Genomic DNA, 25,895 nt, shown 5'->3' with positions numbered 1-25,895 from the left:
GCTACATTTCAGGTTCAAACAGAAATTTTCAGTTTTTGTCAAGAATCAACAAGTGGGACACAATCGTGAAGTGGAATGAAATTTATTGGATGTTTTATACTTTTTTTTAACAAAAAACTGAGAAGTGGGGTGTGCAATATTACTCAGCCCCTTTACTTTCAGTGCAGCAAACTCATTCCAGACATTCAGTGAGGATCTCTGAATGAGCCAATCACTGATAATTATAAATAGAATCCACCTGTGTGTGGAAACAAATGTATGTATAAATGCACCTGCTCTGTGATAGTCTCAGGGTTCTGTGCAGTGAGCATCATGAAGACCAAGGAACATACCAGGCAGGTCCGAGATACGGTTGTGGAGACGTTTAAAGCTGGATTTGGACACAAAAAGATTTCCCAAGCTTTAAACATCGCAAGGAGCTCTGTGCAAGCAATCATATTGAAATGGAAGACGTATCAGACCACTGCAAATCCCTTTAAACCAGGGGTGCTCAATGCGTCTCACGAGGTAGTTTGGGTCGATCGCGATGGCGTGCCCAAAAAAAAAAGACGGTTGTATTTTTCTGACCCTAAACTCACCGCGCATGTGCAAACAGTACAGGAAAACATGCTAGTCAGCAAATTCCCCCCTATTTTAAACCCTTGTTGTCATGTTACTTTCAAAGTGTGTTTGCCTCATCTGTCAGTGGAATGAAATGTGTAGTGGCATTTTTCAACTGTTTATGGAAAATATGATGCCGACATTCCGGCGAAAAGCAAACTGAGAATGAGAAAAGTGAATGAACTAAAATCCCAATTGGCTGCACAGCAGTCACTTTTCACACAAAATAGTTCAACAGTGACAGCCGCCACCAAAGCATCGTTCCGAGTTCGTCACATCATTGTTAATAAGTTCTTCCAAGACTGAGAGATTGGCTCATGCGATTATGCAAAGCACACAAACTTACATTTACACATAAAAAATCCTCAAGATACTTTAAAATAAATGTTTTGCATTTTTGTAGTAAAAAAAAACAAAAAAGGCCCTGCCCTCGAAGCTTGCTGCTTGAAAAGTAGATCTTGGGAATAAAAAAGTTAGGGCACCCCTGTTCTAAATTTTCACCTCTAACAAGGAGAAGACTGATAGGAGATGCAGCCAAGAGGCTCGTGATCACTCTGGATGAACTGCAGAGATCTACAGCTGAGGTAGGCGAGTCTGTCCATAGGACAACAATCAGTCGTACACTGCGCAAATCTGACTTATGGAAGAGTGGTAAGAAGAAAGTCATTTCTCAAAGATATCAATTAAAAGTCTTGTTTAATGTTTGCCACAAGCCACCTGGGAGACACAGCAAACATGGAAGAAGGTGCTCTGGTCAGATGAAACCAAAAATGAACTTTTTGGTCAGAATGCAAAACGATATGTTAAGCGTAAAAGCAAGACAGCTCAACATCCTGAACACACCATCCCCACTGTCAAACATGGTGGTGGCAGCCTCATAGTTTGGGTCTGCTTCTCTTCAGCAGGGACAGGGAAGATGGTTCAAATTGATGGGAAGATGAATGGAGCCAAATACAGGACCATTCTGGAAGAAAACCTGTTGGGAGTCTGCAAAAGACCTGAGACTGGGATGGAGATTTATCTTCCAACAGGACAATGATCCAAAACATAAAGCCAAATCTACAGTGGAATGGTTCACAAATAAACCTATTCAGGTGTTAGAACGGCCAAGTCAAAGTCCAGACCTGAATCCAATCGAGAATCTGTGGGCAGAGCTGAAGACTGCTGTTCACAAACGCTCTCTGTCCAACCTCAATGAGTTCGAGCTGTTTTGCAAGGAAGAATGGGAAAGAATTTCAGTCCCTCAGGGTGCAAAACTGACAGAGACATACCCCAAGTGACTTGCAGCTGTAATTACAGCAAAAGGTGGCGCTACAAAATATTAATGCAATGCAATGAGGCCGAGTAATATTGCACACCCCACTTTTCAGGTTTTTGTTAAAAAAAAGGTTAAAATATCCAATAAATTTCATTCCACTTCACAATTGTGTCCCACTTGTCAAAAAATATTAATCTTATATGTTTATGTTTGAAGCCTGAAATGTGACGAAAAGTTCAACGGGGCCGAATACTTTCACAAGGCACCGTACATTTTACTTAATTCACTACCAGTCCTCAATATTAACATGGATATTTGAATTCAACAGCAGTCAATGGCTGTGAATGATTGTAACAGGTGATAATAAAATATTTTTTGAATATGATCTACAATGACTAAAGCAATCATTAATATTCAACCTTGAATTAAAAAACTACAACACACCTTTATGTGCAAGTGACATGGTTTGTCAAACCGACTGTCAATCGACGCATTGGGCACACCTGAATCAAGCAGCAAGATGGATGAGAGGCTGATGTTTTTTGTCACTGACTGGTTAATCGTGATCAACACATTGGGTACCCCTGATGTAAAGTGTACTCCAGTAGTCAGCCACAGGACTGACACAACCCATCACACCTAATTTTGACTTCATTGAAAATAACTGTCAGGAAGGAAAATATATAATCTTCATCACAAAATGGTTACATTATTCACAAATCTTAAAACTCACGATACACACCCAGTAAACTTTTCTAATTGGGAAAAGTACTTCTATCAAAATACAGGGTTGTGCCACACGATCTACATTTTGATGTTGCTTAAGATGCTCTGTTATAAATGCCTTCTTTGTTGTAAAATTAAAGAGTGAAAGTGAATAAATTAACAACTATTAAGGAAAAAACTTAATGATGGTGCATAATCATGTTCTTCATAGAAAACCAATTCCTAAATCATTCGAATATTACTATAATAGTGTGACACCGATTCCTGTGGGATTTACAATACTTTGCAAAGGCAGTTAGCCAACTTCAGGCTTCTTTATACTTGCGTGGGTGGCGACCGCCCTGACGTCACTGTGCTCATCCCAGGTGGAGTTTGGCTTTATACTGGAGACCACACCTGCAGATTTGAAAATTTACAGCAATTCTCCAAGTGGGGGTGTCGCAATGCCTGCTATTGGCACGGAGACCACAAGGAGGCGTTTTCTCTGCATTTTTAAAAACTATTTTTGTTAGCTTTTTCTTCAACAAGCAGCCAAAACGGTGGAACAGTCTCCGCTAAAACAAACATATGACTAAAATGGATATTATGGCATTCTACCCACAGCATTATTGTGTTGTCGTCTGCGTCACTTGGTCCTGTGGGGCGATGTGTCGGTAACACAATGCAACACAGGCGTTGTTGGGTGTGCGAATGCCTTTATTGCCCCAATAGTGTCATTGTTCAGATGCAGCTGGAACAAGAGAGAGAGCAAAAGACTCCTGGATGAAAGCCCTGCATATGGGGCAGTGTTGGAAGTGAGCCACACAACTGTCACAAACACAAGCGTGTCTGCAGGGCAGCAACACTCGGTTGACAGCTTCATTCTGACACACCACACAGTCTCTGCCCTGCCCCTTGGACCAGACTTGTTCATCTTGCTCCTCACCACCGTCTACAACTGATGCCACCTTTTCGTTGTCTTCCTCCTCACACTCCGGCTCACTGGGACCGGTAACTGGGTTGGTATCAGGATGAGCAGATTCTCCACTACTATTAGCTGACATGAAGAGTGCCTGCAAGTGATTGAACAAAATTTCAGTTTTATTTAACTCAGAGAGGTTTAAAGATAAAGACTGAAATATAAGCTGCTGTTAAAAATTGGAAACAAGCTTGGCTTCTTACGGGTCATTTTTGAACAAACCAACTTCCAGTATTTGGGATGTAATAGTGGCTCTATGAAACCTACAGAAAACTGAAACATGAATTAGAATCGTCTTTGGATTCCTGAGTTGCAGACATTTTTCTGCCGAGAGACCTAAAATCAGGACACTCGAATTTCTCAAGTTGATTTCCATCAGCCCCTCCTTGAGCCGTCACCTTATCGTGGTGGAGGGGTTTGTGTGTCCCGATGATACGAGGAGCTACAGTGAAGAAAATAAGTATTTGAACACCCTGCTCTAATGCAAGTTCTCCCATGTAGAAATCATGGAGGGGTCTGAAATTTTCAGCGTAGGTGCATGTCCATTGTGAGATAGTCTAAAAAGAAAAATCCAGAAATCACAATGTATAATTTTTTAACGATTTATTTGTGTGATACAGCTGTAAATAAGTATTTGAACACCTACCAGCTAGAATTCTGACCCTCAAAGATCTGTTAGTCCGCCTTTAAAAGTCCACCTCCACTCCATGTATTATCCTGAATCAGATGTATCTGTGTGAGGTCGTTAGCTGCATAAAGACACCTGTCCATACAATCAGTAAGACTGAAACTTGTAACATGGCTAATACCAAAAAGCTGTCCAAAGACACCAGGGACAAAATTGTACAACTCCACAAGGGTGGAAAGGAGTCATGGGAGAAAGTTTTCAGATGAGACTAAAATGGAAAATTTTGGTCAGAATTCCACTAAGAGTGTTTAGAGGAAAACAAATGATAAGTTCCATCCCAAGAACACCATCCCTACTGTGAAGCATGGGGGTGGTAGCATCTGGATTTTTCTTTTTAGATTATCTCTCTCACAGTGGACATGCACCGACGATGAAAATTTCAGACCCCTCCATGACTTCTAAGTGGTAGAACTTGCAATATAGCAGGGTGTTCAAATACTTATTTTCTTCACTGTAGTTCTCATCCAATCGCAGGGCACACAAACAATAAACAACCATTCACACCTACAGGCAATTTAGTCTTCAATCAACCTCCGATGCATGTTTTTGGGATGTGGGAGGCAACCGGAGTCCCCGGAGAAAAAACATGCAGGCACTGGGAGAACATGCAAACTTCACACAGGTGAGCCGGGATTTGAAACTGAACTGTTAGGCAGATGCTATAAACAGCCGCTCCAAGGTATTTTTTTAAATGAAATTGAAACTTAGACTAAATCCATATTACAGAGTTGCTGGAAGTCTTAATGGCCAAAATATGGGACCATTAAAAACATACCTTTAACTCGTACATGTTCCCTTGTGAGGTGAGAAGGTACTGGAAGAGGATCCTTGCAGACAGGTTGTGTTTATTATCAGGTAAATGAATAACACTGACACTGGCCACCTGAAAGAAGATTCCATGATGTTTTCTGGTAGAAGAGTTTGACACCCCTATTTTAGCCGCAAACTTGTGGTTATTTTAATATTTGAAGAACTCACAATGTTGTATCCATCTCGGGCTTCATTTTCCGCCAAAGTCAACACAGCTACAAGAGGATAGCGTTGTCTTGGCAATGGCCCAAAATCTGAGAGTCCCTGATCAGATGGAATATGAGAGTAGCGTTCCTCTCTGTCTTCACTGCTGATACTAGAAGAATTGCGTTAAAGAGTCAAACATTCAGGGTAAAAATACATTTATTTTAATCCATGAAATATCTTCCTCCATTTAAATTAAATTTAAAAAAAAAATCAACGGCATTCTAAATCAAAATTTTAATCCATTCCTTTTCTTAGCCGCTTATCCTCACAAGGGTCGCGGGAATGCTCAAGCCAATCCCATCTGTCAACGGGTAGGAGGCAAGGTATTCCCTGAACTGGTTGCCAGCTAATTAAAGGGCACATAGAGACAGGCAACAGTTACACTCACATTCACACCTGTCACGACCCATCGGAAAGGAGGTAAGACCCAAATGCAGGAGTCGGGAGACGCAGGTGTAATTCGGGAAAAACGTTTATTATTCTAAGGTCGGGTATCAGGCAGGAAGTCAGGCGCAGCAGCGGTAGTCGGGACGTCGGGCAGAGAGAGCAGGTCAGCGGGCAGGCAAGAGTCGGTAATCGGGAGAACGATCAAAGCAGGCAGGAGTATCAAGGGAGTCAGGCTTACGGGGTCGGTCCACACGGGTTGTTGATCAGAGATACGGGAGTGCAGGAACAGGGCATGAGATCCGACAATATGGCGCCGGACCAGTCATCCCCATGGTCCTATATACACCGGGGCCAATCAGCGCCTCCCAATCAGCGCGCCCGTGCAGGCACCCGCACAGCCAGGGCTGGACCGGCAGGACCATAACAACACCTAGGGGTAATTTAGAGTCTTCAATTAATGTATGTTTTTGGGATGTGGGAGTGCCGGTCCCCAGAACTGTAAGGCCAACACCCTAACATGTTTTGCCACTGTACCTTCCCGAGGTCACTCTGCACTTATATTCTTAACAACAGACGTTTAATATAGAACATAGGGGGTACATTAAAAAGGAGGCCCTGTAGCTCAGTGGTTAGAGCACTGGTTTGGTAAACCAGGGGTTGTGGGCTCGTATCCCACTGGGGCCTCCACTCCCTGAGAAGGGTTGCGTCAGGAAGGGCATCCGGTGTAAAAATTGTGCCAAACATATGTGCGTTCATCTGAGATGACACGCTGTGGCAACCCCGAAAGGGACAAGCCCAAAGAAACACACATAGGGGGTACATTAAAGTGGGATTGTCATCCCTATAAACATTCTAAAATAGATATTGTAATGAAAAATACATATAACAGTATTCACTTCAATGTCTATACGAAAAAATAAATGTGAGCGGATCATGTGTCATCAATGCGCAAAGTTGCGCAATTGAGTGTCCCTTGACATCCCAGTGGTCGCCATATTCGTCGCGTCCTCTGTCCTTGACTTCATCGTCACTTCCACCGTTGAAAACGCGCAGTGCCTGCTACTATGGAAGGGTTACAACAGATTTTTCCGACGCACCACACAACCGAGTGAAGTTACTGGGGCAATATTACACAATTGTTTCGAGCCCTCAAGACAATATTACAATATGTTTCGAGCCATATTCAGATGATTTACGATCACGGTCAAACCGCATCCCCGTCCGATCCACTTCCGCGGCGGAGATGAGCCATCACAGCTCATCGCAGCCAGCCGGTGTGGCTTATGACAGAGCCGAGCGGTGCTGCTTTACTGCTCACAGACGTCGCAGTCCTGAGCAACCCAGTCGAGGTGGGGTGCTTTATGCGCGCACGCGACTGAGTAACGCATTCTTGGCTGGGTTCTTCAGAGCCACCCCCGTCGCAAAGCCCGACGCGCAGCCTTCGCAGAAGCTGTGACCGCCGAATGCGGTGCCTCAGCTGGTCTGGCTGATTTTCTGCGCCGGTGGAATATAAGGAGGAGGTGGAGCTGAGCCATGCTGCTTTTAGCATGTTCAAAGCCGCCACAGTACGCGATGAACACTATCGAGACGAGGCTGAGTAACACATTGTTGGCTCGGCGACTCGCACATCGACACATTTCATACGTAATTCCATTCTCCTGAGTGTTCAAACAATGTCCAGCAATGCAATGAGCTGGCATTTTGGCTAACACGAAGGAACAACGACCTACCTTCTCGGAGGTAAAACTAATGGAAACAACACAAACGAGTCCACTAGGGGGCGCCGTTGTCCTTTACGTCACTTCCCGCTTCTTCTCGAAAACAAATCCCTGAGAGGATTTTCATGGCGGGAGTTACAAAAAGCTGTATGCGTCAAAATCATGTTTTGTGGTGAATAAACATGGGACCATATTGGCTGTGGGTTTTTCATTAATAATATACCAAAAATCATCCATTTCATGACAGGCCGACTTTAAATTGTACTGAAACATGTTTCTTCATAAAAATAAACAGTAGTTTTACTGTGAGTTCGCAAACACCCTGTATTAAGTAATATTTGTATTTGGCTAGATCCGATTTCATGTCAATACATGGATTTTACTAAACATTGGACTTGCTTGTCACAGTGTGAGTTTTTAGGGGGTGGAGTGTCGTGGGGTATTGGGGAGTCTCGGTAAAGTAGCCTCATATAAGGACCAAAGACCCCTCAAATACTATACCAAACTCAATTTTTGTGTTCCGTGAGCTGATGGAAAATTAAGGATGCAAATTTAGAGGAAAAAACCTGATGAGGAATTTATTACTACGTTAGTTATCATGATAAAAATATATCATTACAACTATAGTTGCTGTTAAGATTGTTTTATCATGCGTTTGTTTCTGTTAGTCTTAGTGCGAATTGTTCTCTTTGTGAGCTGCGTGCGTGTCTTGAAGTGTGACTCAGTGACACCTGGGGGGCAATGCCACCCTGCCGACCTCAAGCTGATACTCCTGAACACTGGGAAGCGATGTCTCCTTCCTAACCTCAGCATGTTTGCCTTCTGTTCTTAAGCAAATACTCCTTAAGACTGGGAGGAGATAACGCCCTTCTACCGCAAGAGGATACCCCCAAAAGCCATAAACATGTCTTTAAACAATGCCATGGTTTTTCTCTTGTGGGTTTATCAGCATACTCTTGCACCCTTGAAGAAACATGTACCTTAGTGTGCTGTTGGTGTAGCCATCTGTGTCAGCATTTTCACTGTGTAACCATGTAACCCTTTGACCTGAGAAAGCAATTAAAAAGAGCAGACAGGGACTACGAGTTTGGCATTCTGAAGGAACGCACTACCAGTGTTTCTTTCTTATCTGTCTCTCGCGAGAAGGACAATCTTGCTTGGTTTGAGTTCACTCTCTACAGTCCTCAGGCTTGTCTTAGCTGTTTTTTCTAGGAACATGTCTGACAAAACAAAAAAATCAATTTTCTTCTTTGCAACATTTTTGTGGCCCAGAAAGGATACAAGAAGGTCTGGCAGTGATGAGAGAAGGGGTTCAACACATCTTGGAAATGATGGTGGGTACTGAACCTGGAGCCACCCTGGTGGGCCTGCAACACTCGCTGTAGGACAGTGACATCACAACCCCAGAAACAGCTCAAGATGCAGGGCTCCAAACAACATGGTTTCAACCACAGACCATCTGTAGAATGTAGAGGGGTTTTTATTACAATCTGGAATGCAAAAACACACTGACACCTGGAGTAAAATCTCAAATGCTGCCCTGAAGTTCGCATGACACCATTAACCCTAAACTGGTACCATGCAAGATGTCATCTCACAGGGGCTCAGTATATCAAGATAACCTTGCTAACGTCTCTCTTAATGTCCCCCTCAATGACCAAACCACATGCACCAGAAGAGACTGCAATAGATTAATGGCATTTTTATAACTTTCAACTGAAAAAGAAGATTTAAGTTCTGACTGTTTCAAGTTTCCGTCACGTTGCTTCATTTCCTTTCGCCTTTCTTTGTTCACGATTGCAACAGTGTGTCATCCTTTTCTGTGTCAAGCAATATCTTGCATCCTTGTTTAATCAACTGCCCTCATGTCTTCCTTCACCACTACATCCATCAACCTTGTCTTTGGTCTTCCTCCAGCCTGGCATCTCTATCCTCATCACTCTTCGACCAATATGTCTATGTCTATACCTCTGTCCAAACCATGCTGCTCTTTCAAACTTTGTCTCCAAAACATAACTTTGGCTGTCCCTCTGATGATTTCTAATCCAATCTGCTCACTCTTAGACTGAACCCCTTTGAACATATTCATTTTGGTCACCTCGAGTTCTGCTTCCTGTTCCTTCCGTCCTCCCTCTTCAGTGCCACTGTCTCTATCTGGTACATCATAGCTGGCCTCACCACTGTTTTATAAATGTTAACCTTAGTCTCAATAGAGACTTGACACCTTACACTTGACACAGTCGTCCACCCATTACAACCCATTTGGACCCGTTTCTTTACTTCCTTACCACACTCAACATTGCTCTGGATTGCTGACCCCAAGTATTAGAAGTCCACCATCGTTGCTATTTGTTCTCCCAGTAGTCTCACTCTCCACCCCTCTCATTCAATCACAGATATTGTTTTACTTCTCTACAAATCTTCATTCTTCTCCTTTTCAATGCATGCCTCCACCGTTCTAACTGTTCCTCCACCTGCTCCCTGCTTTCACTGAAGATCACTATGTAATCTGCGAACATTATGGTCCAAGGTGACTCCAGCCTAACCTCATCTATCACCCTATCCATTACCACAGCAAACAGGAAGGGGCTCAGAGCAAATCCATGATGCATTCCCACCTCCACCTTAAATTCTTCCGTCAAACCTATGGCACACCTCACCACTGTTCTGCTGCCCTCATACAAGTCCTGCGCTATTCTAACTTCTCTGCCACAGCACAGATACGCGTGCAGTACCACAGTTCCTCTCTTAGTACTCTGTCATAGGTCTTCTCTAAATCCACAAAGACACAGTTTAGCTCCTTCTGACGTTCTCTGTACTTCCATCAAGACCCTTAAGGCAAATAATGCATCTGTGGTACTCTTTCTAGAAATAAAACTACATTGTGGCTCACAAAATTCAATTCTGTCCCGAGTCTAGCCTCCAATACTATTTCCCATAACTTCATTGTGGCCCATCTATTTGATTATTCTTTGGTTCCGAGATCAGTGGAAAAAAATGGGCACCAGCATACTTTTTCTCCATTCCTCAGGCATCTGCTCACCCGTTAGAATTCTGTTGAACAACCTCGTCTCCAGGATGCTATCTTATATCCATAGTTATGTCATCAGGACCAACTGTCTTTGCCACTTCTACATTGCCTCTCCATGTATTCCCATCTACATTATTTAACAACACTCTTCTTTTCTCAGCTTCCACCATATAGTTCTTTTCTCTGCCTTTGTCTTCTTAATCTTCCTCCCCACCACGAGAGTCATCTTACACACCATCATCAGTATCATAATCAGCTTTCTTGGCCACGTGTGTAACAACACACAAGGAATTTGTCTCCCCCTTATTTTACTTTCCAGTTACCTTACACCTTACCCACGCAATACAAATAAAAGCTACTAGGCATTCCAACGGTTTCTTCCCTCTTGCAATTTAACTATTAAAATCTTGAACAGCTAACTGACAATGAGTTATACCCACACCCTGCTGGGCCAGTCGGTATTAAAATTAGATACGACAGACTATCGCAGAACTCACCACTTTAAGCTGCATACACTCCTTTAACATTGATATCCTTTCCACAATTGTCGTTTCACTGGCCGAGCGCCTAACGGGCATGCTCGAAGATTCCATCCTCGCACAACTTTGCACAACTGAGTTCTTAAAAGGAAAAAAGTTCCCTGTCAATTGACAGTCAATCGTCCTTCGATTCTGTCACTTCATTTGATCTGTTCTTCATACTCAACATGTATGTCATACTAGAGCAGGACCAATTACTGGACACAAATTCTTTGTGTGTTGTTACATACTTGGCCAATAAATATCCTCAACACACTGCATATCAAAATGTAAGGGAAGGTTTTGGGCATGTTCCGGTGTTTTTGTATCAACACACATTTCATAAAACAATTCCGTTCATAGGAAACGTTTTAAGAACAAGATTTCTTTGTACAATTTATAAATGGGCTCTACGGCACAACATTTTGCCTCTGGACTGTGGAAAACCTCTGGGAATTTTTTCAAATCCAAACAAATCGGTGGTCAACCTTAATGCAGTTTAAACAAATTGCCTCACCATAGAGGTCCCACTGTAGTTTCAATAATGATGCTCCATACTTCTTACCTACAACAGATGCGAATCCTGAACCCATCTTGAGGGAAAAAGGATTGCTCATCTGAACCATTTTCTTTTCGGGAGTTGGTAAGATTGATTGTGTGTCATCAGAGCCACGCAAGATCACTGGGACATCAAACCCAAACCTGCAATATATTGAAGCAAAATAATGTTTTTTAAAAAAATGTCTTGTCTTAGTTATCCGGTCAGTGGATGATATATTTGATATAACAACTCTCAAATATAGCCACTCTTGAACAAGCAGTGCATTCCAAGCTGCAGTCTAAGCACTTCTATCCAGCAGTGCCTGAGCCACGGTATGCAGAGCCCATGTTATAATAATGGTTTGTTCAGGTGCTAATAAGGATCAAGAAGCAAAAATGAATGTCACATGCGTAAAGTTATTTTTGACACTCCAATTTAAATTCACTATTAAACTAAACTATAACAAAAGAATACATCTTTTGTACATGCCACTTACATCACAGACTTTGTGATTAGAAAAAAATTGGCAGCTCAAATGAAAAACACCATGATGAGATGACTCTTGCTTAAATCTCTCAAAATAAATGTATAATCACATGTAGGCTATAAAACAAGAGTCAAGTATATATTCTTTGAATTGTGAAAAAACTGACAAATAACAACAATCATGCGACTCGATGGAGAAATAAGGAAACCATAACAATAATTGCATATGTATTATTTTTTTAACGATTTATTTGTGTGATGCAGCTGCAAATAAGTATCTGAACACCTGTCTATCAGCTAGAATTCTGACCCTCAAAGACCTGTTAGTCCGCCTTTAAAAGTCCATCTCCATGTATTATCCTGAATCGGATGCACCTGTGTGAGGTCGTCAGGTGCATAAAGACACCTGTCCACCCCATACAATCAGTAAGACTCAAACTTATAACATGCCCAAGACCAAAGAGTTGTCCAAAGACACTAGAGACAAAATTTTACAACTATACATGGCTGAAAAGGGCTATGGAGAAATTGCCAAGCAGCTTGGTGAAAAAAGGTCCACTGTTGGAGCAAAAGGGGTACAGAGAAATTGCCAACCAGCTTGGTAAAAAAAAGGTCCACTATTGGAGCAATCATTAGAAAACGGAAGAAGCAAAACATGACGATCAATCTCAATCGGAGTGAAGCCCCATGCAAGATATCACCTCGTGGGGTCTCAATGATCCTGAGAAAGGTGACGACTCAGCCCAGGACAACATGACAGGACTTGGTCAATGACCTGGGACCACCGTTTCCAAGGTGACTGTTGGTAATACACTAAGACGTCATGGTTTGAGATCATGCATGGCACGGGAGTTTCCCCCTGCTTAAAACAGCACACGTCAAGGCCCGTCTTAAGTTTGCCAATGACCATTTGCATGATACAAAGGAGTCTTGGAAGAAAGGTTTGTGGTCAGATGAGACCAAAATTTAACTTTCTGGTCATAATTCCACCAACCGTGTTTGGAGGAAGACGAATGATGAGTTCCATCCCAAGAACGCCATCCCTACTTCGAAGCATCGGCGTGGTAGCATCATGCTTTGGGGGTGTTTTTCTGCACATGGGACAGGACGACTGAAAGGAGAGGATGACCGTGGCCATGTATTTGAGATTTTGGCTTGGGCTCTGATACCAGTCCTCTTGAGAAGGATTGGACTCTCTTCCACGTTGAAGTTGTCCAAGCTGTGAGACGCCGAGCAGGTGTGGTGGGGTATATTGCACCCGCCTCGGCACCTATACGTTGGGGTTCACCTTGTTGGACGAGAGGGTAGCCTCCCTGTGCCTTCGTGTGTGGGGAAATGTCCTAAATGTTGTTTGTGCCAATGCACCAAACAGAAGTCCAGAGAACCCACTCTTTTTGGTGTACTTACAGTGGGTCCTGAATAGTGCTCCGACTGGAGACGGCATAATTCTGCTGGGGGACTTCAATGCTCTCATGTGCAATGACAGTCAGACATCAAAGGGCATGATTGCGAGGAACTGCATCCCTGATCAGAACTAGAGCGATGTTCTGCTATTGGACTTCTGTGCTCATCACAGATAGTCCATAACATACGGCATGTTCATGGATAAGGGTGTCCATACGTGCACTTGGCACCAAGACACCATAGGTCGCAATTCAATGAGAAACTTTATCGATTTTTCATCGGACTTATGGCTGCATGTATTGATACTCAGGTGAAGAGAGGGGTGGAGCTGTTAACTGATCACCACCTGGTGGTGAGTTGGCTCCGATGGTGGGGGAAGATGCCAGTCTGACGTGGCAAGCCCTAACGTACTGTGAGGATATATCAGGAAGAATTCCCTATGAGAATCTCCGACCTCCAACATTATTTTGCTAGTTTTCAGAAGTGTATATGTATAATTATCAATTATTGTGACAAATATTTTACAAATATGAAAACTGCTTGGGTATCCCATCACACTTCATTTGTATGTACAGCTGGGTTCACAATCCTTGTCTTCCATCCTGTCCTTTACAGCCCTATCCTTCCCTCACAAGTTGGAGCACTCCTCCCTCAAACAGTGAGTAGAGAAAATATTAAGACCCCCTTAAAGGGCTACTGTCATGAAATTGATGATTTTTAGTATGTTATTCATGAAAAAAACCGCAGCCAATATGGGCCCATGCGTTTTTTTCACCACAAAACATGATTTTGACGTATACAGCTTTTTGTAACTCCCGCCATGAAAATCCTCTCGAGGGATTTGTTTTTAAGAAGAAGCAGGAAGTGACGTAAAGGACAGGGGCGCCCCCAAGTGGACTCATTTGTTTCCATTAGTTTTACCTCCGGGAAGGTAGCTCGTTGTTCCTTCGTGTTAGCTAAAATGCCGGCTCGTTGCATTGCTGGACATTTCTTGAACAGTCGGGAGAATAGATTTACTCTTCATAGGTTTGCAAGAGATCCGGTTCGTCGTGAAAAATGGATTGCACGGGTGCAGAGGACGACAGCTTCGTGGGTTCCAAATAACAGGTGGGTATGTATACAGCTACTAAAAAAATAATAATTTGGGGCAGACCATGTAATCGGTCTCTTATTACGTAACAAAAGATCTGCATACGAAATATGTTAATGTGCGTGTCGGATGGCGTCGGGCTGCTGCGTCGCTTCGCCAGCAAAGGCTGCGCTTCGGAGTCGCGGACAGCGGCGGCTCTGAAGAACCCAGCCAAGAATGCCTCACTCAGCCGCGTGCACGCTGGAAAGCGCCTCGGCTCGACGGTGTTGTTCATCGCGTACTGCGGCGGTTATGAACGACCCCCAAAAGCAGCATGGCACGGCTCCTTTATAAGCCACCATGGCGCCGAAAATGAGCCACACCGGCTGAGGTGCCACGTTCGCCGGTCACGGCTTCTGCGAAGGGTGCGCGGACGTCTCCCATTGCAGGGTCCACCGCGTGTTTTCATTCGCGAATGTCCGGGTGACGTCACGTACAGAGGATGCAGCCAATATGGCGACCACTTGGATGTTGTAGAATGACACTTCTGCAAATTTGCGCATGAATGACGCGCTCTCCGCTCACTTTTATTTTTTCGTCTAGACATTGAAGTGAATAATGTTCATGTTTTTCATTACAATATCTAAGAATGTTTATAGGGATGACACTTGGGCTTTAAATGTTTCACTCTTTGTTATATTGCATCCATTTGCTAAAGTAATGTATAGTCATTATTTTTCTTCAATGTACACACAGCAAACCATAATGACAGAAAATAGAATTGACATTTATGATTTTTGTATTATAAATTTTGATTTTTTTTATATGTATAACCTTGGCCTGATCCAGGCATTTCCACAATTCTGTCTCTGAGCTTTTCAGGGAGTTCATTTGACCTTATGAGTCTTATGTGTTCTGACATGCAGCATGAGCTGTAAGGTCTTATTAAGACAGATGTATGGCTTTCCGCATCAAGACCATCCATCCATCCATCCATCCATTTTGTGAGCCGCATATCCTCACAAGGGTCACTGGAGTGCTGGAGCTTATCCCAGCTATCATCGGGTAGGAGGCAGAGTACACCATGAACTGGTTGCCAGCCAATGGGAGGGCACAGAGAGACAGACAACCATTCGCACTCACAATCACATTAAGGGCAATTTAGAGAAACCAGGGAAAACCATGCAGGCACCGGGAGAACATGTAAACTCCACACAGGCGGGACTGGGATTTGAAAACCAGTCCTCAGAACTGTGATGGCAACACTCTAACCAGTCGGACTACCGTGGTCAAATCAGTATAATCAAGCAAACCTGAACTCTGATGAAGGTGTATAACAATCTCAAAGATAAACAGAGCAAATGGGCATCAGCTGAGTTAATTATGAGTGTCGCAGCAAAGGGTTTAAGTATTCAGTACATGTGGCTGTGTAATATTTCACATTTTTTTCTTTTTAATTAATGTGAAAGAATTTCAACAATTCATTTTTTTGCCAATATGGGTTGCAGTGTGCACATTAATGAAGGAAAAAAAATAACTTCTGTGGCGACCCTAATGGGACAAGCCGAAAGAAAAAGAAGAAGAATTTTTGCAAATGGCTGGAATGTAACAAGAGTGAAAAGGGGGTCTGAATATTTTCTGCACCAATGTAAGAGATGATGAGAGGGACAGAAATAACATACAAGTTACTAATATGTCACAGCAACTTTGTGTAGCAAATGACAGCAACATAGAGTGAAAAACATTCTGTACCCAGTATATCTAATGAGAATAAGTGGTACAGAAAATTGATCGATGGCTCTTGTTTGCAGTAAGTACTTTGACTTTTGTCTTCTTTTCTCACTCCTTTCTAGTAACCTTGTTTTGTTGGACGGATTGACTTTGATTCTCAATTAATTTTCATTAAAATATTAAAACACTAAATTAGCAGCTTCAAAAGTCAACTTTGACACAGTAAAACTGTTCTAGCCTAAAAAAGGATACAGATCCTCCTTTCTTCTTGACCTAACAGCTGAACATGACAAAAACAAAAAAGAAAGGGGTTTTGAGTTTTGATGCAGGCAAATCTGATTTGCCAGTACGGCAAACATAGGCAACATTTTCATGAGTTGCCACATCCTGTTTCAATTGCCATTAGCGTGCTGGTGAACAAGCCATGCAAACACTTCTTCTCAGATAATTCAAATGTGCAAGGGAATTAATATATCCATTTCAACACTTTAAATTGGTGAGCAATGTGTAATGTTATGTGTGTGTGTATTTTTACTCTTTGTTCTCTTTATTTTCCTTTTATGCATTGAAGTTAAGATGCGGATCTTTGTGACACTGTTTCCTTTCATACTTTTAAGTCCTTATGATGTGACGCGGTTTCCTCTAATGCTCTGAGGTCCGTGTGACGAGAACTCTTTCTGTCCTTTGTGACGTGGAAGTCTGAAATGTTTCAAGGATTACCTATAAAAGGACGAGAAAGACGGACAACTAGGCTTCTTCTTACGCCCTTGATGCTGCTCTAGGAAACTACATTGCTTGGAACACAAACTACACGGACACCTCCTGCCTTTCGTTTTCGGACCAGCTGGAACTTTCGCTCACTTGGAGTACTCGCTGGGACAGACATTTGCTTGTTTGGGAACACTCTGTCAACATTGTCAACGGTTATATGCTGTTATGGCTCAACTATTCTGTTCTTGAACGTCTATTTTGTGTCAGATATTATCCTGTTTGTGTTGTGTTGATGTGTGTGAGATTAAATTGTCAGAAACGCAATACAGCTGCCTTGTTGCATTTTGCTGGTTTGAACAAAGGGGACATTAGTCTAAATCTGTGATTCCCAAACAGTGTGCCAGGACACATCAGTGTGCCGTGGGAAGTTATCCAATTTTATGTAATTGCTAAAAAAAAAAAACATTTATTCCAAGAAATAATGTATCTATATTCATCTATTTATGCCAGTGAGGCACAATGACAAACAGAACAAAAAAATGCTCTTCTATTATTCTATGGCAGGAAGTACCTACAGTAATTAATCGATCCATTTTGGTGACATTTACTTTTGTTGGTGTGCCGTGGGATTTTTCAATTGTAAAATATGTGCCTTGGCCCTATAAAGGTTGGAAATCACTGGTCTAAATTAACATGTAACAATAAAAATAACAGTTGATGTGGGGACAGGCCAATCATAACAATTTTGAAATTGACCATGTTAATCACAAAGAGGATGTCTTCATTTTTTTTTTTTTAAGATAGTGTGTCAAAGTATTTACTCACAGCAATTCTCTTTTCTTTGTTGCCAAAAATAATCTATTTGGTTGTGGTTTAGTTGAAGAAAATTTGAACTCATCCAGTTATTTATATGGTTTAGATACGACACCTCAATTGAATTGGAGTCATTTGGAGACACTCCTCAATATAACCGTGTCATTATATTGCTATGATAAAATAAAATTTATGAAAATATTTATCCAAGGGTACAGTGAAGAAAATGTCCATCTAAAACGAAAAATCCACAAATCACAATGTATGATTTTTGTTTTTTTAAATGATTTGTTTGTCTAATATTGTATGTATTATCCTGTTTCAGATCTACCTGTGTGAGGTCATTAGGTGCATAAAGACACCTGTCCACCCCATACAATCAGTAAGACTCAAACGTGTAACATGGCCAAGACCAAAGAGCTGTACAAACACACCAGAGACAAAATTGTACAACTCCACACGGCTGGGAAAGGGCTACGGAGAAATTGTCAAAGCAGTTCTGTGAAAAAAGGTCCACTGTTGGGGCAATCATAAGAAAATGGAAGAAGCTAAACATGACGATCAATCTCAAATCGGAGTGGAGCCCAATGCAAGATATCACCTCATGGTCAATGACCTGAAAAGAGCTGGGACCAACGTTTCCAAGGTGACTGTTGGTAATACACTAAGACGTCATGCTTTGAAATCATGCATGGCACGGAAGGCTTAAACTAGCACATGTTAAGGCCCGTCTTAAGCCTCCCCATGACCATTTGGATGATACAGAGGAGTCATGGGGGAAAGGTCTGTGTTCAGATGAGACCAAAATGGAACTTTCTGGTCATAATTCCACTAACTGTGTTTGGAGGAAGACGAATGATGAGTTCCATCCCAAGGACACCATCCCTACTATGAAGAATGGGAGTGACTTTGTGGGTGTTTTTCTGCACATGGGACAAGGATGACTGCACTGTATTAAGGAGAGGATGACCGTGGCCATGTATTGTGAGATTTTGGGGAACAACCTCTTTCCCTCAGTCAGAGCATTGAAGATGGGTCGTGGCTGGGTCTTTCAACATGACCTTGACCCGAATCACACAACCAGGAAAACGAAGGATTGGCTCCGTAAGAAGCATTTCAAGGTTCTGGCGTTGTCTAGCCAGTCTCCAGACCTAAACTCAATAGAACATATTTGGACTGATCTTGAGAAGATCTGTGTGGAGGAGTGGGCCAAAATCCCTACTGCAGTGTGTGCAAACCTGTTGAACAACTACAGGAAATGTTTGAGCCCTGTAATTGCAAACAAAGGCTACTGTACCAAATAGTAACATTGGTTTTCTCAGCTGATACACATACTTATTTGCAGCCGTATTAGACAAACAAATCATTTAAAAAAAAAAAGAAAAAAACCCTACATTGTGATTTCTGGATTTTTCGTTTTAGATTATCTCTCACGGTGGACATACACCTACAATAAAAATTTCAGACCCCCTCCATGATTTCTAAGCGGGAGAACTTGCAATATAGCAGGGTGTTCAAATACTTATTTTCTTCACTGTATCTTCCACCAACAAAAGATTACCAAAGCGGCAAGCCCAGACCTTGTGTCCTCATCCTGCCTCAAAGTCTTCATACAAATCTTCAATAGAGCTCTGGAACTGTACCATCTGTTCCAAATGCTCAACTATCATACCAATCACCAAGAAACCTCGGGTTTGAATGACTACAGACTTGTCACCCTGACGTCTTTGATTATGAAATTCTTTCAACACCACGTACTGGACCACCTCACGAGCCTCACTTTATGTCTTGGTGCGCCACTGCTGTTTGACTACTGAGCAAACATTTCTGCGGATGATGCAGTCAACACGGGACTCCACTTCATCCTAGAACACCTCGACGGCGTGGGGACCTAAGCGAGGATCGTGTTTGTGGGCTTCAGATGTGCATTCAACACAATCAATCCCTGAATAGGAGTCATCCAAGCTTCTCCAGATCAGCATCTCACCTGCCATGTGCCAGTGGATTTAAAGCTTCTTGGCGGTCAGGAGACACCAGGTGAGGGTGGGAGACACTACCTCATCCACCACCACCGGGACGCCCGAAGGTTGTGTCCACTCTGTGCTGCTCTTCTCTCTCTACACAAACGACTGCACTGTAATGTACCTAGAAAACTCCTGACATTTGTAGAGGACACCACAGTCAATGGCCTCATCAAAGATGATGGTGAGATTATCCAAAATGGCGCGTACCAGTGTATTTGCTGTCAGCACGTACTTTCTGGTACTGTTTGAGATTTTTCGAGGGTTTCGGGACTCAAGTACACCAAAGAGGACTTACTAATCATCAGAGAGTCTTCTTCAGACTTCTTTTCAACAATTCTTGCCAATTCGCTGAATCTTTTTTACGGAGTTACACGTCAGCATACTCTTCAAGGCTACGCGTCGGTGACGAAGGGGGGCACGAGCCGGATCACAAGTTAAGCTGCAGAAAAGAGGACATTGACTAGTGCTCCTGTCGATTCATCTCACAAACCTACGCTCCCTAGCCAACGAAATGGACGAACTTCTGCTTCTGATCAGGACCTGCAAATACTTTGGACTTTTTAGAGCCCTGTGGTTTACAGAGACTTGGGATTTGTGGATGTACCTTGTTCTTGTTGCTTTGTTGTTCTTTGTTCTGTATGTCGTACCAGGGCAGCACCGTCTACCGGAGAAAAGTTCCTTGGGTGTTTTTTTTTTTTATACACTTGGCCAAATAAAGCTGATTCTGATTCTTATTCTGAGACTGCATATTAACAGGAACTGGAGTTGCTGGAGCTTTGGTGTACCTGACACAACCTGGAGCTGAGCACTTTCAAGAGTGTAAAGATGCTCGTGGACTTAAGGAGGCAACCTTTGCCATAAATGCCCCTCACGCTATCACTCTGCCTTTTCTCAACCATCAAGACAAGATCCTGGGAATTACAGTCGGTCAGGACCTGAAGTGGAAGGCCAACATCAACGCCAGTCTCAAAAAGACCCAGCACTCTATGTACTTCTCATGGCTTCTGAGGAACCATGGTCTACCACAGGAGCTATTGAGCCTGCTCCTTACAAGTCATCGAATCAGTCCTGTGTTCATCCACCAGTCTTGATGGTGCCACAAAAAAGGATCAACTCCGACTGCAGCAGACATGCAAAACTGCCCCAAAAGTTATTGGTACCCTCCTACCTACTTGTATACTCCCTGTAGAAGTCTCTACATGCTGCACTATTTGCATATCTCCTGTTGACCAATGTTGCCCACTTATGTGCCTGAGTAGCATCTGCAACAGTTACATTATCCCAGATGATTGCACTACAAGTCACTTTAAATTGCAGACATTTCTTGAAGTCTCTGTGCTATTTGGACAATTGTAATTGTACTGGACAATTTGGACAATTGTTCTATAAGTCCAGTAGTTTTCAAACTGGGGGGTGTGGGGGAACTACGACCTACCTTGAACACTTCATTAAGTTACATCCAGTTATTTGATTTATTTTATTTCATTTGGGGGGGGTTATAATTTAATTTCTAAAAAGAGGGGCGTTGCAAACGAGCTTATTAGTCATTTCAAACAGCTATAAATGTGAGAAGACTGCATAAATTGTTGAAAAAAATTACCACTACCATATTACTGGAACCTTTTATTGTTCAGTGGGTGTGATTTTTTTTTTTTTTTGTCTTTATGTCACAAAAGTATTCTTTCAATTTACAGGCTGTTTTCGTACTAGAGTATCTCCAACAACCAGAGGCTAAACCCTTGTGTATTTTTAACATACAGTACTTGGCAAAAAAGATGAATTGGATTTGGACAGTGTTGTGTAAAAACTGTGTAGTGTAGAAGGACACAAAACCCATCCATCCATTTTCTTAGCCGCTTATCCTCACAAGGGTCGTAGGAGTGCTGGAGCCTATCCAAGCCGTCAACGGGCAGGGTACACCCTGAACTGGTTGGCAGCCAATCGCAGGGAACATAAGAGACAAACAGCTGCACTCACAATCACACCTAGGGGCAATTTAGAGTGTCCAATTATTATTGCATGTTTTTGGGATGTGGGAGGAAACCAGAGTGCCCGGAGAAAACACACAAACGCAGGGAGAACACGCAAACTCCACAAAGGTGGGGCCGGGATCAAACCCTGGACCTCAGAACTATAAGGCCAATGCTTTCCACCTGACACTAGAACAATGAAATCTGTTTTATGTTCTTGATGTTCCCGAATGAACCCTGACAAAATTACATCAAAATTATTACTTTTAGGCGGCACGGTGGAACAGCTGGGAAAGTGTTGGCCTCACAGTTCTGAGGTCAATCCCGGATCTGCCTGTGTGGAGTTTGCATGTTCTCCCTGTGCCTGTGTGGGTTTCCTCCGGGCATTGTGGTTTCCTCCCACATCCCAAAAACATGCAACATTAATTGGACACTCTAAATTGCCCCTAGGTGTGATTGCGAGTGTGAATGTTTGTCTCTATGTGCCCTGCGATTGGCTGGCAACCAGTTCGGGGTGTACCCTGCCTCCTGCCGGTTGACAGCTGGGATAGGCTCCAGCACTCCTCTTGACCCTCGTGAGGATAAGCGGTGTGGTGTTTACATAATTCACCTGCGGGACCTCAAGTTGGGTTGTGGGGTTGCGCATGAACTGTTTTTGTTGTTGCACTTCCAGACTTAGGAAGTAGTAAGCTCCCGCGGTAATGCGGTTAGTCTGTTGATGTCTACCATTAAAACAAGGTTTGTTCGCCTCCGACTCCTTTTCTTTGGCGCTACACTGGTGACCCCGACGTCAGTCCCGGCGTTTTGAGACTGAACCGAACATGGCATAAAGACTGTGGACTTGTGTTTCGGGCGCTTCACATGGGACTTTGTCACTGCCGACGTCTCGTTCCCTCTTCTCGGCGCTGATTTTTTTGTGCCCACGGGCTGCTGGTGGACGTTAAGAAGGGCCGTCTGGTGGAGACACTGGTTTTCTCCTCGGTTGCCTGTGTCCGCAATGAGGTGACTTATGGCGATCTCTCCAGTTCACTCAGATGGCACCAAGTATCAGCTCCTCCTTGGTGAGTTCCCTGGCTTGACACGGCTCACTTTCTCCTCTGTCACAACTAAACACGGGGTCGAGCACCACATCGAGACCAAGGGCCCCCCGATTCATGCTAGAGCCCTACGTCTCGACCCTGAGAAGCTAGCAGTCGCTAAGTCTGACAACATGCCAACATGGAGCGCCTGGGCATCGTCCGCCGCTCTGATAGCCCGTGGGCCTCGCCGTGACACATCGTCCCTAAACCGAGTGGCGGGTGGCGACCGTGTGGTGACTACCGCCGCCTTAACGACGCCACTACACCTTACGGCTACCCTGTTCAACACATTCAGGATTTCTCTGCCCACCTGGTGGGAAAAATCCTGTTTTCCAAGGTCGATTTGGTGCGCGGTTATCACCAGGTTTCCGTGCACCCCTCAGACATTCCCAAGACGGCTGTAATCACACCGTTTGGCCTGTTTGAGTTTTTGAGGATGCCGTTTGGTCTCAAAAACACGGCCCAATCTTTCCAACATTTAATGGATTCGATGCTCAGAGACTTGCCCTTTGTGTTTGTCTATTTGGACAACATCCTCGTAGCCAGCTCCTCGGAGGAAAAACATCTGATGCACCTCCGGGACCTCTTCGCGAGACTCGAGCAGCACGGCCCGATCATCAACCCGGAAATGTGTGCTTTCGGGGTGCCCTCGATCCAGTTCCTCGGGTACCTCATCCACAAGAACGGCACTGCCCCCCTTCCGGCAAAGGTGGAAGCTGTCTCAGCTATTTCCCGATCTCGCTTGGCTCGGGGGCTCCAGGAGGTTCTGGGGATGGCGACTTTCTATCACTGGTTCATCCGCCGGGTGGCCCACACCATGCGGCCGCTGTATGAGGCTCTTAAAGGCAAGGCCCCCAACCAGGACATTGAATAGATGGGTGAGAGGGTGGAAGCCTTCGTGGCCACGAAGGCCGGGCTGAGTCGGGCCGCTATGCTGACCCACCCTTCCCACGGTGCCCCCATTGCTCTTACTACTGACACATCGGACTACGCCGTTGGGGCTGTATTCGAACAGTGGGTCGGTGGCGCCTGGCAACTGCTTGCCTTTTTCAGCTGTCAGCTGGTCCCCAAAGAACGCAAACACAGCACATTCGATAGGGAGCTCCTCGGCCTCTGCTGGCAATCCCCCACTTCCGTTCCCGATTGGAAGGCCGTAAGTTCACGGCATATGTGGACCATAAACCCCTCACTTTTGCCATGTCCAAGGTGGCCGAGCCGTGGTCCACCCGCCAGCAACGTCACCCATCGTTCTTAAATTACACTACAGACATCCAACCCATCGCTCACAAATCCAATGTGGTCGCGGACTGGCTCTTCAGGGCGGTCGTCGGCACTGTGCATGTGGGCCTCGACTACTCCCCCATGAGTGCAGACCAGGCCTCGGACCACGGGGTGCAGGCCCTCAAGACTTCTGACAAGGGTTTCCGCCTGGAGGAGGTCACTGTTGGTGACTCAGGCGTCAGGTTGTTGTGTGACCTCTCGGCTGGCCAGCCTCGGCCGCTGGTCCCTGCGAACAGGCGACGGCTGTTTTCGAGGCTGTCCACAACCTCTCCCACCCCGGCAGGAAACCGTCCGTGAGGCTGGTGGCCCAGACATTTGTGTGGCGCGGGCTTAAGAAGGATGTGCAGGCCTGGGTTGACTCATGCGTGGCTTATCAGCGTGCTAAGGAGCATCGCCACAAAAAAGCCCCCTTAGAGCCCTTCGCTGTCCCCGAGAGGAGGTTCGACCACGTCCCGAAGCCGTTCCCCTCTCCTCGACAACGTCGTTGGACGTGGCCCAGGCGTTCATCGGCACGTGGGTTGCGTGCTTCAGGACCCCGTCCAACTTTTCCTCCAACAGTGGCCCACAGTTTACCTCCAAACTCTGGAACGTAGTCGCTGAGAGTTTGGGGGTCAAGCTGCACCGCACTAACGCCTATCACCCCCAGGCGAACGATCTCTGTGAGTGAATCCACCACTCCATGAAAGCAGTCCTGCTTGAGGGACGGCAACTGGTTGGATAAGCTCCCATGGGTCATGCTCGGCCTCAGGTGCGCCCCCAAGGAGGACCTGATGTCCTTGTCCGCCGAGCTCGTCGACGGCCAGCCGCTGTGGGTCCCCGGCGAATTCATCCCAGACGCCACGGCGCCTTGGTCTGCAGCCAGGCAACAGTCCTCCCTGCTGGAGGCCGCCAAAGGCCCTTGTCCCTTGACTCAAGGGACAGTGCGGCCCCGCCCCCCTCGGCCCCTGCAGTGCACACCTGCCAGGGGTCAGGTCGCCGGCCCTCCACGGCATGGGGATTTTGACTATGGGTGAATTCTGGGGGGGCTTGTGTGCTGTTTACATAATTCACCTGCGGGACATCAAGTTGGGTTGTGGGGTTCCGCACGGACTGTTTTTGTTGTTGGACTTCTGGAGTTCGGAAGTAGTGAGCTCCCGCGGTAATGCAGTTAGTGTGTTGATGTCTAGAATTAAAACAAGGTTTGTTCCTGTGTTCGACACTCCGCCTCCGACTCCTTTTCTTTGGCGCTACACCAGTGAAGAAAATGGATGGATGGATGGATGGATGATTACTTTTATTACGAGGGAACCACAACATTCATTGTAATAAAATCATTTCATTATAAAATACTGCACGAAATAAAACTGAAATGCATGAAAATATGTAAGCTATAGCTCAACTAAAATAATGTAAAACATGAAAACCAAAGATCATTTAATTTTAAATCTCGTTCTGCTAATGATCCTTCTGGTTCACTCCCTCTTTATAAGTCACTGTCGTAAAACGACTCACGCAAAAGAAATAGTACCATTTCCTCAAATTTAGCTCATCTGTGATACCTCTCTGTTGGTCGATCCAGACCATTGGAGATTTAGGAACATTGCAATATTATTCGGAGAAATTAGATCTACCCATACTTTACAGACTAGCTTCAGAACTGTTATTGTGTTTATAAAAATATCACTTACCAGCCAAGGACAATGGCGGCTGTAACAACAAAACACAATGAAACGACGCAAATATAGAAGAGTGGCGAGTACTCATACAATGTGACTAGGAAAAATCCTGCCATTTCTATCAACGAAACGATAGGACAACGAAATTTCCTAAACACACGCTACAAAATGACAACTCTCGACTCCTATGACAAGCACAACCTTAATCGACGGTGGCTCTCGAGGTAAAA

The 25,895-nt window shown here is 44.3% G+C and overlaps 1 protein-coding gene across 3 annotated transcripts; it reads right to left on the bottom strand.

The window, feature by feature from the left end:
* cgrrf1 (cell growth regulator with ring finger domain 1) lies at positions 1-25,895 on the bottom strand. Of its 3 annotated transcripts, XM_061811473.1 has the most exons (8): positions 25,678-25,818; positions 16,385-16,412; positions 11,939-12,045; positions 11,467-11,603; positions 8,634-8,811; positions 5,209-5,356; positions 5,006-5,113; positions 1-3,636 (listed from the first exon to the last, which is right to left on the bottom strand). In XM_061811473.1, coding segments are annotated over exons 3-8 (912 nt in total). In that variant the 5' UTR covers positions 11,941-12,045; positions 16,385-16,412; positions 25,678-25,818; the 3' UTR covers positions 1-3,297. The 3 variants fall into 3 exon arrangements, 2 of the variants coding, with proteins under 2 accessions (XP_061667457.1, XP_061667456.1); XR_009793741.1 differs by lacking the exons at positions 11,939-12,045; positions 16,385-16,412 and having other exon boundaries at positions 1-2,980; positions 3,186-3,636; positions 25,678-25,895; XM_061811472.1 differs by lacking the exons at positions 11,939-12,045; positions 16,385-16,412 and having other exon boundaries at positions 25,678-25,895.

Source organism: Syngnathoides biaculeatus, chromosome 23 (assembly GCF_019802595.1).
Source record: "Syngnathoides biaculeatus isolate LvHL_M chromosome 23, ASM1980259v1, whole genome shotgun sequence".
In the NCBI taxonomy this organism is placed as follows: Eukaryota; Metazoa; Chordata; class Actinopteri; order Syngnathiformes; family Syngnathidae; genus Syngnathoides; species Syngnathoides biaculeatus.
The sequence above is the reverse complement of the archived record's forward strand: the minus strand, read 5'-3'. Positions and strand labels throughout refer to the sequence as shown.